At 37.7% G+C, this 13,997-nt stretch overlaps 1 protein-coding gene across 1 annotated transcript in view; it reads left to right on the top strand.

Moving 5' to 3' along the window:
- LOC137974725 (thrombospondin-1-like) overlaps positions 1-12,649 on the top strand; it is a 45,630-nt gene extending 32,981 nt beyond the window's left edge. Inside the window, exons 17-22 of the mRNA XM_068821672.1 lie at positions 2,263-2,351; positions 3,318-3,391; positions 3,752-3,879; positions 10,112-10,228; positions 10,302-10,390; positions 10,929-12,649. Of these exons, the coding sequence (XP_068677773.1) occupies positions 2,263-2,351; positions 3,318-3,391; positions 3,752-3,879; positions 10,112-10,228; positions 10,302-10,390; positions 10,929-11,043 (612 nt within the window). The 3' untranslated portion in view covers positions 11,044-12,649. The remainder of the gene's footprint in view (positions 1-2,262; positions 2,352-3,317; positions 3,392-3,751; positions 3,880-10,111; positions 10,229-10,301; positions 10,391-10,928) is intronic.
- Positions 12,650-13,997: the final 1,348 nt, after the last annotated feature.

The raw sequence follows: 13,997 nt of genomic DNA, 5'->3' as shown, positions 1-13,997 counted from the left end.
TGCATAGTAAAACAATTATTGAAACCTTGAAACCTTGTGTCTGTATTATCTGCCTCAGCCTTCGGCAGATAACACAGACCTCTGTTTTGATAATTCATGATATCATGCTCAACCTCATCCAATAATTGTTTATTGTCACACAAATCATAATTATTATTGTAACATACTGTGACTACAGCCAGTAGTTGTAATCTTGGCAGGAATGAGTTAAAATATCCACTGACACTGAGGTGAATAGTTGCTAATTATAGGTATTTTAAAAAGATTGTTTAATTATTTGAATTGGAGACAAACTTAATTTAGCAAGAAATGATCATGGTGGTAAAAATGTATCAACTTACTGTGATTTTCATAATTCTGCAGAATCTCGTCTTCAAGTGCCAATGGCCAAACTGCTTTTTGGCTTCCATCAATCAAACTTCCACGCAAAGCTGCGAGTCGACACAAAACCACGGATGTCGAAATAAAGTGATGCGTGACATAACCAACCAATCAGCATCTTTGGTTTCCATCATGATATATTCATACATTTGAACTCAATGCCGATGGAAAGCGATGGAATTTGTTCGAATCTTTTTTTACTGAAGAACCTCTAATTTTGGCCTTGGAAGTTCCAGGTCAGTTTCATTAGCTGTGAACTAAACCAAAAACTCCAATTTGCTTTCCCAGGACGGAGTAGATCTTCTCTGCTATATTCGGAAATTTGATTGATGGAAGCCAAAACGCAGTTTGGCACTTAGTGGGCGAGGTGAGATTCCGCAGAATTATGGAAATCACAGTAATTAATTAATGTCTACTTGGTTTGATGGACCTCAGCCAGTTTATTTAAGGATGACCTAGCTTTGACAAAATTCTGTCTGTCTACTTGAAGTGGACTTCTGCAATATGATTGGTTTCAGATATTTAATATTTTATAACTTCACTTAATTAATATGCAACAAAATCTTTCCTTTAGAACATAGAAAACAGGTGTTAGTATATAAGGCTATTAAGGGTTTTGCTCCAGGGTACTTAACAGAGCTTATTATTAATATTAAGAATGAGGGTAGATATAGGTTACATTCCAATTCAAATGGAATCTTACTTAAGTATGTTAATTTTAAAACGTATAAGACATTAGGAGATAGATCTTTTATGGTAGCTGCTCCAAGTTTATGGAATAATTTGCCTCTTGAAGTTAGGAGAGCTCCAAACATTGATAATTTTAAAAAATTACTTAAAACATTTTTATTCAAAAAAGCTTTTTTAAATATATAGCTAAGGTTTAATAAGGTTATATTTTGATTACCTTTTATATTGATAGTTTTTAAATTTACTGTTGTTTTAATTATTTATATTAGTATATTAGTAGTTACTATAATTTTTAAGTTAGCGCAAATGAAAATAACCCAATTGATATTTGCGCTTTATAAGTGAAATAAATTATTATTATTATTATTATTATTATATTTTTGGTTGCATTTAGGGCGTAAATATCTGTTATACTGGGCAACCAACCTTGTTCACAGGATCTTTCAACCTGTTACAACAAATTAGTTTTTTCATTGAGTGGCCCCAAAAAATTTCCATTGAAACAATGTTATTGTTATCAAAATGATGACCATCTTCCAATTAAATGACTACTGAAAATTGTGAAACATACAAAAAGTGGCCTCAATTAAAGATCAATTTATTACAGGAAGATTACAAGTTAATTTAAAGTTCTGTAAAGGGTTTTGTAAAAGGTAGAAAAGTGCTATTAAAACAAAAAATAATAGAGTGACCTCTTTTGCACCTGAAGTTAAATTCTTCCACTGAGCAAAGCAACATTCAGGAAAATCTGAGGAATTCATTTCTGTTCTAAAAGAGAGTCAAAATTGTAAATAGCAAAAAGTTATCACTAAACCAAACTAAAATCTTGTCCCAAACCTTTTTTGGGTTTATTTTAGCCTTAAGTTTCTAAACCTACACACCGTGAAACTGATTTGTTGTGTCTAGCACATTTGGCTTGCACTAATGGTGCACACCAAGTGCTGGTTGTCCTGTACATGGATTATGTCCAATGCATGGATACCAATGTATGGGGACAAGAACTAATATCAAAGTGCATTACCAGTTTCAAAATAAAATTTGAATGCTTCAGAGCTGAAAGAATTTATTACATCTGTCATTCTGTGGTGCCAAAGTGCAAGCATGCATCTTGAGCCAACAAGATATTTGTCTCTCTTTCACTCAGTTTATTTCCACCAAAATGTGTCAGTAAATATTTTGTTGTTTTTGCAGGGTTACAAAGGATTGGTGGCTGTAAAATTCACGGCAGCAAGGGGGGGTGGCGGTTACAGTGACATTGCCCTAGATGACATCTGGTTTAGGTGAGATGATTAAGTTGAAGGTCTACAGGCAAAAACAGCTCAAGTGACTATTGCACTTTGTTTTGGTCATTTTGCACAGCTGTGGCCAATTTAGGCTGATACAGCTGCACTAGAATTTGAGTGAAATGATGAAAAGGATAAAAGAGTGTTCCCATCTTTTTGTCCTTTCGCCTTTGTATTTTATTTGTTAAGCTCCTGTCACGTGAAATTTGACAATAATTTACCAAACATCAAACCAAAACCACAGCCCTATTTGGTATGAGTCCATAGTTGGCCTAGGCCTTGGCTACAGTGTGGGAAATTATGGCAGGAGGGAGCAGAGATGGTGGCCCGGGTTTGATTTCCAGACTTGGCGTCACATGTGGGTTGAGTTTGTTGGTTCTCTACTCTGCTCTGAGTGGTTTTTCTCCAGGTACTCCAGTTTTTCCCTCTCCTCAAAAACCAACATATGGTTTGATCTGAGTTTAGTTGATTTGATTTCTGTACAGTGCCTCAATTAGTGCCCAGTGCTAAAATACATTTGACACTTAATAAAGTTCATTTAACACTTAATAAAGTTCATTAGTATAATATTATTATACTAAAACAGTGGTTAGCATTAAACGTGCACACTGATTGGCTACTGAAACTCTGGATATCCTTTGCTATTCACCTCCGAGCAATTTTCACCGAAATGCTGTAATCTTTGCGAGAATAAATGAGTTAATCTTTTTGTGCTATATTATCTCACTCTTTTAGTATAGTGTCGGTGGCTAGCAGTGGCTATTTAGCTTGCCACTTTGTGGCTCGTTAAATGTCCACAACTAGCCACCTCCACTCCAGTGAATAGTTGCTAATTATTTTATTTATATCATTGATGCAACATAGTCTTATACCCTTTCAACACCAACTTCTCCTATGAAAACAACATTGATTTAAATGGCCTTCTAGACAGTCTAATTGTGGAGGTCTTTTAACTTCTTTCAGTTCGAGATGTGGTTCCAAAGAGGCTTGTAACAGCAGCCATGAAATTCCCGTTTTTGGTACTAAACAAGGCTCAAGTAAGTTTCCTTCATGTTATTTTTCATTTGGAATTCTTAAATTAGTAGTGACAACATTTAGAAGACATGAAGTGTCAGGGGTGCAGGGATGGCGCACTGGTGAGAGCACTTGTCTCCAACCAATGTGGCCCGGGTTCGATTCCCAAACTCGGCATCATATGTTGGTTGAGTTTGTTGGTTCTAGTACTCTGCACCGAGAGGATTTCTGCGGGTACTCTGGTTTCCTCTCTCCTCAAAACCCACATTTGACTTGATTTGTGTTAATTGTTAATTTCAGTTTACAGTGTCCCCAATTAGTGCTCCAGCACTAGAATGACTTGACACTTAAATAAAGTTCCTTTCCTTTCCTTTACCTCCAAGGCTTACACCTGTCAGTAAGTGGTGGTCAAGTCAGAGGTGGATCAAATGACAGTCATCTCCTCACTGGCAACTTTACTTACAACACTTGGACTCATGTTGCTTTGCAGTACAACAACACACAAGAGCAGGTTGGTCATATTTTCTTCTTGTCTGTGGTAGTCAAGTTTGGGCCTTGTTGTTAGGGGCCTTGTTGTTAGGGCCCTTGTTGTTAGGGCCCTTGCTGTGAGACCTGGAAATCCCCGGATTCAAGACCCATTCTGATCATGCTCTTTCCATTTTGGCATCCACAACTGGATTAATTTTTGTACCACAATCATTTTTTATGACTGACAAGGTTATGTGACACGGTCATGCAAACGGCCTATTGGATTTGATCCTGGTAGTCCCTATTTCCTTCTCAGGTGCACTTGTAACACCTGCAGCCAATTGAGATTCCTAACAGGTGTTGTTGTTCTATTGAACAGTCATTGAGTTCATTGGCCCTGAAAAGCCCCTATGGGGAGTGGTCAGTCAAGTATCTATTGTATTGTATTAATTATACCTGTGTGTGTCGACCCAAATTCTAATTTTATTCATGTCATGAAGTCAAACATTTGGTCCAGGCCAAAGCAGTTTGATTTGCAGGATTTGTACTCAAATGACCAGAGTTTAAAACACGTTTTTTTGTGCTGCTTTACAAAATACATAGACCATACAGTAAAATCCCACATATATGAACCTAGTGGATTAAGAACCAACAGCCTGAAATTTGCCATTTTAGACACCCACTTTTATAAGAACCAATTCAGCATGAAATTTGAAAAAGGTTCTTATCTGGTAGGCATGAAATAGAAATACAACTTAAAGTTTATGTTAAAAAAAGTTATAATTATTATTTACTCTTTTCATTTTTCAATGTCACTGTTTAATTGTATTTTTAAAATCTAGTAACTTTCACATCACACCTATGTGGTACATCTCAGGCGCGTAGCATTCTATACGCATATACGCACGTGCGTACTTGAAGTGACCAGAAAATTTAGAAATTTTTAGCAATCGTTTCTATTCTTAACATTTTACTTGTACGCAACCAAGATTTCGTGATGAAAGCACCACTTTGATTAAATTCAAAAAACTAAAACAAAAGCTATACCATGTTCTAACTTAGTTAAATGCATTGTACCTTTTTTTTTTGGCACTAAAAATGCAGTGTTGTTTGGCCAGCGTGCAACAAAAAGGCGAGGTTGCAAAGGAGCGACGTTCCAAGAACGTTCGTGACAAAGGAGCGACGTTCCGAGAACGTTCTTGCCAGGGTGCATTCCGCATAGACCCCACGCCGAAGGTACGCCGAGGGCTTTTAAAATGTACGCCGAATAGGCCACAAGTCTACGCCATTGGTAGCACACTACGCCAAATATTGCCTTTATCACTCGCTTCAGTACGCCGACATTTTGTTGATCGCACGCCGGTACGCCGCAAAATTTTAAAACCCACGCCGAAGATCTTCGGCGTACCCTAAACTAAATGCACCCTGGCGTTCTTGACAATTCCAGTCACGCTAGCACGACCAAAACAATGTTTTAATGCACCAAGTTTGCTCAAAATAAGGGCAAGACGCTTTGTTCTTTGCTTGTATTGACACAACTATTTTGACAAGAAATAAAGAACGCAGTATTTTTCGCTCTGTTTACTTAGGTTTCTAGATCATATGTGCTTGTGCGTACTTGAAAAAATGACCACGCTACGCGCCTGCATCTGTATAATTTTAAACTTTCATAACCTGCACCACTCAGACTCTCTGAAAATAATTATTATAAGAACCTACCGGTATTTAAGGATCTAAACAGGCTTATTTTGTCTTATGCATCAATATATAAGAACCTATTTTACTGCATATGAAACCTCCAGACGTTTTCCATCGCAGAAAGTGGCTTCACTTGGTTAACACCAAATTGCCTAAGAAACTACAGGGTTAAAGGAGAAGTTCACTCCACAATGACAATCCTTTTGTAATCGATTTAAAATAGAAAGTTCATGAGGAGAACAGCTCTTTACCAAAATTTCAATCTTGAAATATCTTTCTAATCCTTGTCAAAAATACACACATGCAGGCCACCATCTTGGATTATATAACGTGACGTCAATAAGCTCAACCTGAAGTTTTGTGGGAAGCTTGATCAGACAAAGCTGTCGGGCTTCCTCTATACTGTTCATGTTGTTCGCATTTCCAAGAGAAAATGGATCAGATGAGCTCAATGACGTCACGCATATTCCAAGATGGCAATCTGCAAGGTTAGAAAGCTATTTCAAGATGGAAATTTTGGTTAAAAGCTGTTCTCCTCATGAACTTTCTATTAAAAAATAGAAAGAGGATTGTCATTTTGGAGTGAACTTCTCTTTGAATACCATACAGGGTTAACCCTGTATGGTACTACATCTATTGGCAGGTGAAGCACAGAAATAAGGTTGTATCAACTATGATAATAGACACAAGCATGTCTGTAGGAAGGTTGGAAAACTGATTTAAGGACAGTGCCTACAATTGTGATAGCCTGCACGCAGGCGGTTGGATGGTCGAAAAACCGGAATTCGTAATGAGGTTGCCATCTTGGATTCGCGCGGCTAGGTCTGGGCCGGGTTGAGGGTCGACAAAGCGAGCCAGGGGAGGGGGGCGGAGAGGAGAGAGAAAAACCGCCTGCCCGAAAACCAGCCCCCTTTGAGTAGCACAATTTCGCAGCGTCCGCCGGTGGACGCTGTCTTCTGATTGGTCGGCAGACATGCTGTCAATCAACACAAGATTTAATATTCATATACCGCTCTTGTCACCATAGGCAAAATGATGAGTTCGAATGTCGATCGAGCGATTCAAAGTGCTTTAGATTTCTTGGCGACAAGAGAAAGGAGGGTTCTTTTGAAGCGTGAACATAAACAGGCGATAGTTAGTTTACTAAATGGTGAAGATGTGCTGGCCGTGCTTCCCACTGGCTTTGGGAAAAGCATGATATTTACAGTGTTTGCGATAGCCGAGAAAGTGAGAAACTTGAAGGTCGTCCGGTGTCAGTGCTTGTAATTTGCCCACTCAAGAGCATCATATCAGATCAGATTGTCGAACTGGAAGGTTTGTGTTCGGCAGCAGAATTCACCCCAGAGAGTTCTAAGAAAATTATCGAAGATCCTCCTATCTTCAACTACTGCTCTGCAGAGCAAGCGCTGGAGGAACGCTTCCTTTCGGCCAAAAGACAGATGAAGAAAAAAATAACATAGTTAATCTTGTGTACGTAAATGAGTTTTATTATATCGTTAATCTCAAAGTTATTTTTCTTAACACTCGGCGAATCAAATCTTTCTTTCCCTGCAAAGATCGCTTGAATCGTTCCCACAGATCGAAAGTTGTTTACAACGCAAGTTGTTGCCTCGGATTGCGATGAATTCTACATCGGCAAAACGAAGAACCGACTGCAGGATAGAAAAGCTGAACATTTTGAAGCGCTCTCCAAGCATGAACACACATCAGATATTGCTGGTCATATTATGACTACTGCACATAACATAAAATGGGATCATTTTGAAATTCTCGCGTCTGGAAAAACTGATTACCACTGCAAACGAAACCTTGTTTACACAGGAATTGAATCCGACCTTAAATGCTAATTGTCACTTTATTACAGATCGCTCTCAATTTGTTTTGAAATATAAATATTTTTCATATAATGAAGGTTACTTGTGAAAATGTATGTTGCCACATACGAAACGTCAAGTTAGATTTCATAAAATGCATAGCTTCACTGTAAATCAAAACCGTAAATCAAAGCCGCAGTTGATCGCAAAGTGCACCGACAGGAATATTGCCCACTGTTTTCTCGCTGCCAAATTTTTCAAACTTTCCGTATTAAACAAGAAATTGCAATGGGAAAAACCTACACGTACCGTTTGCTGCAGTTTCTGCCGGTTTGCTTACATTTCTTACGGCTTTTTTAGTTTGTTTACAGCTACACGCTTCAGTGATTGACAGCCTTATTACAGTCTCTTACTTATTGGTCAATTATTGTGGCGTGACATGCAACCGGAAGCTCAAAAGAAAGTGGGCGGCTACCGAGAAAAGGCTGGTTTTCGGGCAGGCGGTTTTCTCTCCGCTCTTCCCACTCCCCACCCCGTCGTTTTGTCACGGGGCCCAGACCTATCCCACGCTCTCCCACTATGTCGTCTGATAGTGTTTCGTGGCGACACAACAACTACCGCCTGCAAGCAGGGCCCAGACCTATCCCACGCTCTTCCAATATGTCGTCTGATAGTGTTTCGTGGCGACACAACAACTACCGCCTGCAAGCAGGCTACAATTGTGATTGCACATAATGTTCTGCCCATCTCAAGATGATGATGCTCACTGATATTTTTGCGCAGTTTAAAACTATGCTCTTGCTATCCAAAAAGAAAAGTGGGGGTAGCCATGCAATTTTCAGAGAAAATTAAGCTTCAATTTGGAAAACAATGGCATACATCGCTTTGAATTTCACAGCTTTTTACAAATATTGTTGATTAATGAGTGGTTACCCCCAATATATTTTCTTTTTTATTTATTTAATCAAGTTTCAGATTGACAATTAAAAAAATTGACAATCAAATCAGTCAACTGCTCAATCTGAGGTAGGCTTAAAACAGAGTACCAGACTTCTTAAAAATAAGCCACCTATTACTACATCATAAATAAATCTATAGAATTAATTAATAAAGTAATAAAATTATCTTAAAAGGTACCATAAATGGACCAATGATTGGGTAAAATACGATGTAAAGTTTAAAAAAATCTACATTAAACTTATCTTAATACAAAGCTATCAAATTTTTACAGAAAATTGACAAGGTATTTGATTCTCTTATGCTAAAAGGTAAATCGTTCCACAGACGACAGATGAAATGTTTAATTTATACATATTCTTAAGACACTTAAAACAGAAAACCAAATCATTAATTTCTCTACGATACTTCAAAGGTAATAAATTTAACTTACTAAGGCGCTCGTACTCAGAATAATCCCTTCCAAGTATGAATCTTGTGGCCCTGCGTTGTACTTGTTCTAAATTGTTGATGTTCGTTTGGTGTGAGGTGACCATACCACACTAGCATAATTTTTATTCAAGGCGTGAGCGAACCCAAGTAGTATAAAGTAATTTCTTTGTATGAGTATCATTGATATCCTTACATGTTCGGTAAAGGACGCTGAGCATTTTTTGAGCTTTTGAGGAAATAACATCAACGTGATTATTCCAGCTTAAATTGTGGCAAACCAAAATCCCCAGGTCTGTCTCAACATCAACACGATCTAGCTTAATCCCACCAAGGTAATAGTCCCTATCATCAATTGATCTTATACGAGCCACCCTTAAAACCTTAGACTTCTTGGCATTAAACTCCATACCCCAAATACAAGACCACTGGAGTAACTTATTTCAAGTCATCCTGCAATTTTTTGCCGTCGTGTCCAAGAATTAACTGAAAACACTTTGAGTCGTCAGCAAAGAGGGGTAACGATGTTTCCTTTTAAATTGCATTCGGCATATCATTGATAAAAAGCAAGAACAGTAAAGGCCCCAAAATTGACCCTTGCAGGACTCCAGGTGTTACAGGGAGGAAATCAGACGACTCGTTATCTATCACGACTCTGAGTCTTCTACCTGATAAATATGATCTAAACCAAGCTAACAAGGATCTGCCAATGCCAAGGCATTCAAGCTTAAATAAAAGCTTTTCGTGAGGCACACGATCAAAAGCCTTAGAAAAATCTAGATAAATAACATCAACTTATTGTCTCCTCTCAAGAGCAACAGCGAATTGATGAACAACTTGAGATAGTTGAGACACAGTGGATTTTCCTGGCAGGAAACCATGCTGCCAGTGGGTAAGATGAGGGATGATTGGACTTCAATAACACTTGTTGAGATCTGCTTTTCCCACATATTCAGGAAATCGTGCAAAAATGCCTTTGAATTAGTAGGCACCATCCTTAATTTCGAGCGTTAAGCCATTATTTTGATATGACCAAATTTGAATGCAACATTGATAAGTCAAAATGGTCAGTCAGCAATCCCCTGGATCTCCAGTTTTCTTCGCTAAGAGATAATAGACCATGTTACAGTATCTGGCCTATGAATGAAAGTGAGGCTAGAGTTGACCTTGTTTTGATAGAAACCTCACTGCTTTTCTTTTATAAATTCCAACTAATAATTAGCATGAAAACAACATCATTAACATAAGCAAAGCAGGGAGGTCTGTATCATGAAAAGGTCATCTCCAGCCTCACTTTCATTTATAGGCCTGGGAACTAAGCACATAACTGAAAAAAAGGTCTATTGAGGGATTTGAGAAACACGTTCCTTTTTTCAGGTTCTGTTTGTAAATGGCGAGGCCGAACAAGTTGTTAGGATTTCAAGTCCTGCTGTGCGAGGCAGCCTTCTCTTAGGACAGAATGGTGATCAGTACTTCACTGGACAGATTGATGAGGTACCTCATAGTTTAACAATTTCAGTGTTCATCTTTGCCATAAAAATAAGACTTTCCCTTAATATTATTGCAGGTCCAAGTATGGAACACTGCTGCCAATGTGTCGTTATATTACAACAAGTACTTGAAAGGCACAGAACAAGGACTGATCAGATATTATAAGTAAGTCGTTTGATTTGACGGTTGAACAAAATACCTGTTCTTAACAGAGCAGCGACACATGGGTTGACAAAGTCCAACTTATGAAGGGCACACCAAAGGGGCATTTGCAAGAACAGTCAAGGGGTAGAATGAGAACAAGTTCATCTACTGACTGAGTAATGTAGCAGCTCTTGCAAGCTGGGTTTTATAATAATAATAATAATAATAATAATAATAATAATAATAATAATAATAATAATAATAATAATGAGGAGGAGGAGGAGGAGGACTTTATTTAAAGATGCTAACATACCGGTATTTACTGGTGGCGGAGTTCATCTAGTTTGCTTTCAATCCGATTGAAGCAACTTTTGTCACTGTTTCGGTCATTTATTCTTTTGTTTTCTGTTTTGGTCGCAAGCCAATCTCTTAGGGAGGCCAATCTCTTAGGGGAGCATCTCATGGATGCTGTCTCAGTCCATGATGACTAAATGGACCTTTGCTGTGCTAAAATAACTGCATAATATCTGGAATGTTACTGTTTGAAATGTTTCTACAGATGCAATGAAGGAGAAGGCAACAAATTGAGAGACAGTTCTTTATCAAAGAAGCATAGCTTCCTCAATGGAACAAGCTGGCTTTCATCATCTTTGGAGCTCACTGAGCTTAACTGAAGGGGATATACTCCACACTGATGAATACCAAGAAGATAACTAACTCACTGCATGTAGTTAGAGAAAAAAAGCAAACAAAATTATTGATACTCTTGGTTCCAGATAAGTTTCAGACACAGGGTTTCCACACGAAATCCAAAGGGTTTAAGAGCTTTCCTCTCATTTGTGGGTTTTGGTTTTCAGCTTTGTCAGGTTTTTGAGCCCAGAGCTGCCTTTTATCTGAAACATACTTTTTGACGATTTAAGACTGTAGGGCTACAGGTAGAAGTGCATTTGGACAGTAAATGTTACAACATTATAAAAACAGATTTGGTGAGTTAAATGCCTTTTAGTTTAGAAACCACTTTTTTGAAGAACAGTTTATATACAGGCTACCATCTCTGTGATTTGAAGGTCCATTAAAATGCCTTGCAATTTGAAGTCATTGGTTTGAGGATAGAGAAATTTCTTTAACATTTTCTTCTTGACCTTTTAATCTCTAATCACACAGTACTTTTCATGGGTCTTTGAAAAAAATTGCTCTGGTACCCAAGGTACAAACCTCCAACTTAGTAGTGTGGAAAATTGTGAAAAAATTACTAGATGGTAAGTGGATCGGAACTCCATGTTCTTTTTTCATGAAGTGGGTTTTTTCACGTGTCGCAGCTATACATGTAGTATTACAGACAACCAATCCTCTTACGATGTTCCTTGATATAAGGAACAAAATTCTCCAGCCCACACGCAGTAAAATTGTGCGCGAAAAACCTTAAAACAATGAAACCATGATGTAATGAACAAAATTCCTCACTACATTTCAATTAATAGAGGTTCCACCATAGTTGCAAGATTACACTTGTAAAATAATGATATAGCTTTGCATGTGGCAATTTTATTACCATTTAGGATGAACAGTAGTATACATTAGCTTTGTAACTAGGTAACAAGTCAGTTTTCTGTCAGTCTCCCAAACTGCATATTGCTGACATTTAAGATTTTCACTTTTAGCCACCAAAGTGTCAAGAAGTGTACCCGGTAATAATATTGTTCCTTAATTTGATAAAAATCATCAAACATCTCACCACATAGCATGATATTTTTCTGTGAACAGTGATACTGTAAGAATAAATTGCCTCAAAGCTGTGAGCAAAACTGTGAGCAAACACCAATTTACTCTCATGTGTTAATTAATTATGCAATTTATTAAAATGCATGGTATGGAGTTGCAGAAGGTGTTAATTATTAAATTATCACCTTGTGCAACTCACAATATTATTGGGAGTCTTGACTAACTGAAGACTTGTACTGTGTAGCTTTACAAACAGTTTTTGGACACTTTTCTGGCTTGACTTTTCTTTATTAGGATCAAAATTCAACCAGGAAAAAGATTGTTAGGCAATTTTTATCTACACTTACATGTAATATTTAAAATTTTTGACAAAAATATGGAGCATTGCCAGCTATAGTTCACTTTTACCAGGGTGCACACATGGCCAATGTCACATAAACAACAAACCTTGTATCATTGTCTTTGTTTAGCAATAAAAATAAAAGACAAAAATTACTATTCTGCTTGGGTTTCTACTTTTGGTGGCCACTTTCCTTCCCTGATAAGCTTCTCTTTTTGTTTCTGAATCTTTCCAATCCTTGTATACTATGGAAAAACAGAACACCAAAACTAAGTAAGACAAAGGATAAAATTATGCAAACCACAACACCGGGGACTACGTCCCTTACTCTTATTGAGTAGTGAGTGGGTTGTTTAACGTCCCATCCTTATCCATTGACAGTCCTTGTCCATTTGCAGCTGTAATTACAAAGGCAGCACTTTCTCCTCAGTTACTTTAAGACCCTGTGCGTTGTGAGTTCACCTCCATACCTCCGTATGTTATTGTTACCTTGTATACTTCGAAGTTATTTCAACAGGTTCTTTCATAATCACAGAAAATAAGTAATAAAAGGAACAACAAACTTAACTATTATTTTTTGTCGTACCCAGACCAAAGCGCGCCACTAAGCGTAACTTTGCTAAATTTGGAGAAGTTGACTTTAAATTAAGCATGATTTAGTTTCTTGGATTTTAAAAATTCAATCTTCGATTGGAAATGATTTCATATCTGCTACTTTCACTTAGTATTTGCCTTTCCGATTTGTGAGGCTTTCTATTCATGACAGCAATGATAGGGAAAATCCGTTTACAGCTGTACAACACGAATGCTTGTGTGAGTTCCACTGCAGAATAGACCACAGGCTCTTGGAGGTAAAATATTAAATTCAAGTTATGGAAGTTCTGAAGTTCCAAATTTGGAAGATAACATGTTTAGTTTCTCTGACTCTAACTTAGTAGATTTCAATCACCATTCGACAATGAAGAGTTTCTTCTGTCAGAAAAAAAGATGTAACATTGAAGCTTACATGTATTCAAGCGTACGTTTATCTTATAGTCTTTGCTTACTTTAACTTAGTATATTTCTTTCAAGTGTAAGTATATCATATTGAATAAATTGAATTTATGCCTTATGATTTTTTGGAAATCCAGGCAGGAGGGGACTGTTTTACCTTGGAAATCCAGGGGGAGGGGTGTTTAATGCTTTCGGAAATCCGCAAAGGATGGGGGGGGGGGGGGGGGGTAAAAAGCGTGCTCATCTGTCGGGTCCCTTAGTGTTTACTTAACATAGTTTTGAAATCCAAAGAAAAATAAGAATAATAAATTTTTTGAGCATAGTAGCACTTAATCACTCGCTGAACCCTTTTACATCCAAACCGGCCTAAACCAGCCAGACTCTGTCTCATGCCAGACAATTTTTCTCGTCAACGGGGAACCCCTGGGAGTCAATGGGTTAAAGTGCTATTCTTCATTCCCATGTAAATATCTATCAGTTCATTATGAATATACGTCACCTGCTGTACCTAATATGGTCAGGGAACACATCAGCAATAAAGTGAGCTGAAAACATTTTTGCAGTTCTGAGAAA

This window comes from Montipora foliosa, chromosome 11, assembly GCF_036669935.1.
Source record: "Montipora foliosa isolate CH-2021 chromosome 11, ASM3666993v2, whole genome shotgun sequence".
Classification (NCBI taxonomy): Eukaryota; Metazoa; Cnidaria; class Anthozoa; order Scleractinia; family Acroporidae; genus Montipora; species Montipora foliosa.
The sequence above is the reverse complement of the archived record's forward strand: the minus strand, read 5'-3'. Positions and strand labels throughout refer to the sequence as shown.